At 33.5% G+C, this 1,281-nt stretch overlaps 1 protein-coding gene across 1 annotated transcript; it reads right to left on the bottom strand.

The window, feature by feature from the left end:
* Positions 1–100: 100 nt before the first annotated feature.
* On the bottom strand, positions 101–1,278 carry LOC100638026 (ephrin type-A receptor 4a-like; the record flags this gene model as incomplete). The annotated part of the gene is made up of 7 exons (XM_003392026.2): positions 101–214; positions 261–353; positions 401–560; positions 614–681; positions 742–958; positions 1,062–1,213; positions 1,261–1,278. Coding segments are annotated over 7 exons (822 nt in total), but the record flags the coding sequence as incomplete, so codon positions are not given.
* Positions 1,279–1,281: the final 3 nt, after the last annotated feature.

Genomic DNA, 1,281 nt, shown 5'->3' with positions numbered 1-1,281 from the left:
GGAGGTTAATAAGTGTTCCCGGGAGGTATCTAATAGATTTAGAAACCTGGTATTCTGCAATCTGATTGGTCAATTACAACTAGGCATGATAGAATAATACTTCTTGGTTAGTGTATATTTCAAATGGTTTATGTCCTAAAGACCAAATCTCATACATTACAGCTCCATAACTCCACACATCACTAGCACTCGAATATTTCTTATAATGTAATGCCTATACATACACAATTCAATATTCTAATTATATAGTTTCTAATTACTTCTGGTGCTGTCCATTTTATTGGAATCTTTTTTGCTTGTGAAATATAATAAGATTCATCTTGTAGATCCCTTGACATACCAAAGTCAGCAATCTGAGACCATACTATATAAAGTCCAATTGTTAGTACTAATCTCTTACCTTGCATATTCCTGTTCCTTCATCTGATACTAATATATTTCTTGCTGCAAGATCTCTGTGAACAAACTTCTTCCTTGACAAGTACTCCATTCCTGAAGCAATTTGACGACATAATGAGAGCAAAATAGAAGGAACTGATGATAATACTAACTCCCCAGGACTAAGAGAAGAGAAAGACAAGAGATATTAGTGCCACTATTGATATAAACTTACGATGGTTTAAATTTGTTAAGATACTCTTTCAAGTCACCTCCAGATATCAATTCCAGTACTATCATTATCTATGTACAACATTTAATAATTATTAAAGAGTACAATCATTAGTAATACTACAAACTCACAGGATGTCCAATGGTGACCACTCCATGTAGTTTAACAACATTAGGATGATGAAACTGACCCATAATGGCTGCCTCTTGTAGAAACTTTACTCTCTCATCCTCTGAAGTATTATCATTAAGTGTTTTAATAGCAACAGACACTGATCCAGCAGTAGGTGTAGTCCATACTCCTTTATTAACTGTACCAAACTGTCCTGATCCTAAATAATCTGTTACTCTATTGGAGTGAGAATGTGTACATATTCATGAAGCCATACATGTTACTGTTCACATTATGTCTTCCTGTTACTGTCCTTATGTATTCTCTCTCTCTCTCTTACTTTATTTGGTGTCTTATAATTTCTATGTATTTCCTATCAGATAATTGTTGGTATATACCATCAGTATTACTATCAGGTTCCCAGTACTCAGTATCTTCTATAAAGAATGCATTACCACTAGTATGATCAAGTCTTGAATATGTGGAGGAATACTATATGATGATTACTTAGCTATATTGCACAATTGATTAAGGCTTACCAATTCATTTATTAGTGTAGA

Source organism: Amphimedon queenslandica, unplaced genomic scaffold, assembly GCF_000090795.2.
Source record: "Amphimedon queenslandica unplaced genomic scaffold, v1.1 AMPQUscaffold_2320_Cont25678, whole genome shotgun sequence".
Classification (NCBI taxonomy): Eukaryota; Metazoa; Porifera; class Demospongiae; order Haplosclerida; family Niphatidae; genus Amphimedon; species Amphimedon queenslandica.
This window is presented reverse-complemented; position numbering and strand designations above follow the sequence as displayed.